Source organism: Vigna angularis, chromosome 5, assembly GCF_016808095.1.
Source record: "Vigna angularis cultivar LongXiaoDou No.4 chromosome 5, ASM1680809v1, whole genome shotgun sequence".
Taxonomy (NCBI): domain Eukaryota; kingdom Viridiplantae; phylum Streptophyta; class Magnoliopsida; order Fabales; family Fabaceae; genus Vigna; species Vigna angularis.
Window position 1 is genome coordinate 31,019,215 of NC_068974.1, and position 3,289 is coordinate 31,022,503.

The window sequence follows — 3,289 nt, forward strand, 5'->3', positions numbered from 1 at the left end:
ATTTAGTTTGTTACGTACATATAGCTGTCACTTTGTTAGTTTAACAGCTCGGAAGGGAAAGGCATATCAGGGAATGATCATGGTGTTCCCAAAAAATAAGACCAATTAGGCTGGACAGGACTGATTCTGAAACCCCATTGGTTAGGATTAGAAAAGTAAGAAAGCTGAAAAGCTAAGAAGTGATGATAATCTTAGAGCAAGACAAGACAATCGTCCAAGTCAAAGATGAGCTAAGATTACGTTGTGTACGTATTAAACCATTAGCCAATAGCAAATACAGACAGATAAATAGTATTATATATGAGAACACTGTTCAAGTCATCTCTCTCATCTTACAACACAAATAAAGTATTTTCTCCTCTCTCTCTCTCTCTCTCTCTCACTGTCCTTTTCTTCCGCTCCCTTTTCTTTATTTGATTGCACTAAACAACTCCCTCAAAGACTGGAACCAGGTAGAGATAAAAGGATGATGAAGCAATAATTAGCGTTTTGAGCAATGGATTTTGGATTAGTTGTTTGTCACTGACTCAAGAGGTGGCAATGCAATAGGGTTCCCAGAACAGAAACGACCTTCTAGAATCCTTGCAACTCTTCAGATTGTGAACCAAGTAATCACCATTCTTCCCTCTTAGAACCAACACCTGTTGTTGCTCCCTTGGGACCATCTTGTTCATGTCCCTGGAGACAACAACCTTGCTCTTCATGTTCTCTTGATGGTTCTGATGATGTTTTTTGTTTTGGTCAAGTGAGTTAAGTTTAACACTCGTACCTTTTGATGGAGCAGAGTTGGACCTCCAATAGTACTCATAAGCATTGAAATTGAAAGAAGCTGCAGCTGCAGCCACCGCTGGTGCTGATGGAATCAACCTTGCCACCCTTGGCCTCGGGGGCAGCGATTGTGCCACATTAACATCATTAAAATTGGTCATCTCATTGAACTTCTCCGACCACTTTGGACTCCTGTTCAATACCCCGATTGTCTTTTTCTTATTATTCGTCATCAAAGCCAACCCTTGAACATTACTTGTCACCCCACTAGACAATAAGTGTCCTTTCGTCCCAAAAGCGTATTCTTCTTCCGCGTCTGCCTCATCTTCCTCAAACTCCAACCCTCCTGAGTATTCTTGCTCCACACAATCATCATTCTCTTCTTCTTCCTCCTCCTCCTCATCCTCTTCTTGGTGGTTGGAGAAAGAGAGGACGAGGCGACCACCTTGACGCTGAATGCTGAAATTGTTGTGAGAAGGGACCGAAACAGCTTCTAGAACCAACCTTCCGTTGTCACGGCGTGAACGCATGTGAAGTGAAGGACCGGCTTGTTGATGAGAGAGTGAAGGGAGTGGCGGAGGGAAAGCACGTGTTGGTGACGAAGCCTTCTTTGTAGCCACCACCAATGATGCATAATTGCTCAACTCTTCTTCTTCTTGATGTGTTGGTTCTGCAACTTTCTCTTTTTCCTCTGCATCCCCTGTCTCAGTAGAAGAATAAGAAGAAGACAACAACCCATCAGAGCCAGTCTCGGATCCGAGACTCTCTGTGCAGATTTGGAGGCTCTTCTCACTCAAACAACTCTTGGTCCTTTTCACAAGAGGATGAACATAAAGTGACGCAGGAAGAGATTTCGAGATTTCATCTTTTCCTTTAAGGGATATGATTGAGCTCCACGTATCAACTGACCCTGATTTCTCTTGCTCCTCCTTCTTGTTCCGTTGGATGGAACTCCAAATCTCGAGCCTCTCTCTTTCAGCTTCATCGTCAAGCTCCTTGTCATTGCTCTCTTCATCTTCCGAGTCATCAATGGTTTTGGCATGCACGAATTCTTCGGAAAGAGCAATGGTTTGAGAGAGGAAGTTCTCTGAGGACATGTCTGCCGAGAGAGCTCTTGGCATAGAAGAAGCAGGAGAAATTGTGTTTGTGTTTGAGTCGAAAATGGTGATGATGCCTTGATTCTGCATCATGGTCTCTTCTTCTCTCTTCACAGAGGAAGAAGAAGAAGAAGAAGAAGAAGAAGAAAGGAATAGACTTTGGCCTTGAAGCTTGTTGTTGACGTTGTTGTTGGTGATGGCAACAGAAGATGCTGACATGTCCAATAAAAGTGCTTCTTACTTAGCTAGCTGCACAGAAAGGTCACAAGAATTTAGAACAAGACGCCAAATAACAATTAACAACATCATAAACACTCCCTAGAAGTGTACATGATAAAAACTATAAAGTAGTGAGGAGTGTTTAAAAACAAGTTTTCAAGTTTCAAAGTGGAGTCAGATAGGTAACATGCATGAGGTTTTGGAAAACGCACAATATTAATGAAGTGCAGGGAAAATACATGCAGAAAACTTAGATACATTTATGTAAGTGATTTTAGTGTTATTTTTTGTTTTCAGAAATGAAGTTTTATCTTAATTCTGACAAGAAAAGAGAACAAATAATGAGTTAAAAAAATTGTATGGAGATTTTGTAAAAGAGTGAAGTGAAAGGAATTGAATTAAGAAAATATACCTTGAAAGAAGATGGAAGGCAAGAACGTCGAAGAGAGGGTGAGTGTTGGTTTGGTTTGGTTTGTGGTTGATGATGGGAATGGTGGAAGGGGAGAATGAGGGTATTTGTAAGGGGCCAAAAGCTCTAGGAACCGTGTTCAGTGGGCCCTACTTACGCACCAGGAAAACACTCCTTTATCAATTTCTATTTTATTTTTCTTTCTCTTTTCCCATTTTATTATGGACACAGGTTTCAGAGGGATTCTGTAAAATGTTGATGTGCCTATTTATTATAGATAATTTCAAGATATAAATTCATGCGTGTTGTCAAAATTTATCAATACTCTGCACTTGATAATAGGAAAAAGACGTCAAACTCATAATTTCATCCATTTGTTTTCAATAAAAATATTTAATTAGTAATTTAGTTTTTATATTTAAATTTATATTCATTTTTATATTTCTTTTTATTTCATTAAATTTTAATAATTTTCATCTATTCAATTTGATTTATTAATTAATTAAACATTAACATGTCATTTTGAAGATGTCGCGTCCAAATCTTGAAGATGTTACATATCAAACTCTTTAGAGAATATCACTTATTAAACAAAAACATTATCAAAATAAATGAGAATTTACATTTTGACACACGACAGATTTCAACTAATATTAGCATGTAAGAAGTTAAATTAACTCTATTTAAAATATATTAAAACTTAATTAAATAAAAAAATTATAAAAACTAAAATATATATAAGAACTAAATTATTAAATTAAATAAATATAATTTGATTCAATTTAATTTTAAAAAA

The 3,289-nt window shown here is 37.5% G+C and overlaps 1 protein-coding gene across 1 annotated transcript; it reads right to left on the minus strand.

Moving 5' to 3' along the window:
- Positions 1-213: 213 nt before the first annotated feature.
- On the minus strand, positions 214-2,570 carry LOC108339654 (protein FAF-like, chloroplastic). Its single transcript, XM_017576834.2, has 2 exons — positions 2,497-2,570; positions 214-2,114 (listed from the first exon to the last, which is right to left on the minus strand). Exon 2 carries the CDS (start codon positions 2,082-2,084, stop codon positions 528-530), a length of 1,557 nt encoding a protein of 518 aa, XP_017432323.1. The 5' UTR covers positions 2,085-2,114; positions 2,497-2,570; the 3' UTR covers positions 214-527.
- Positions 2,571-3,289: the final 719 nt, after the last annotated feature.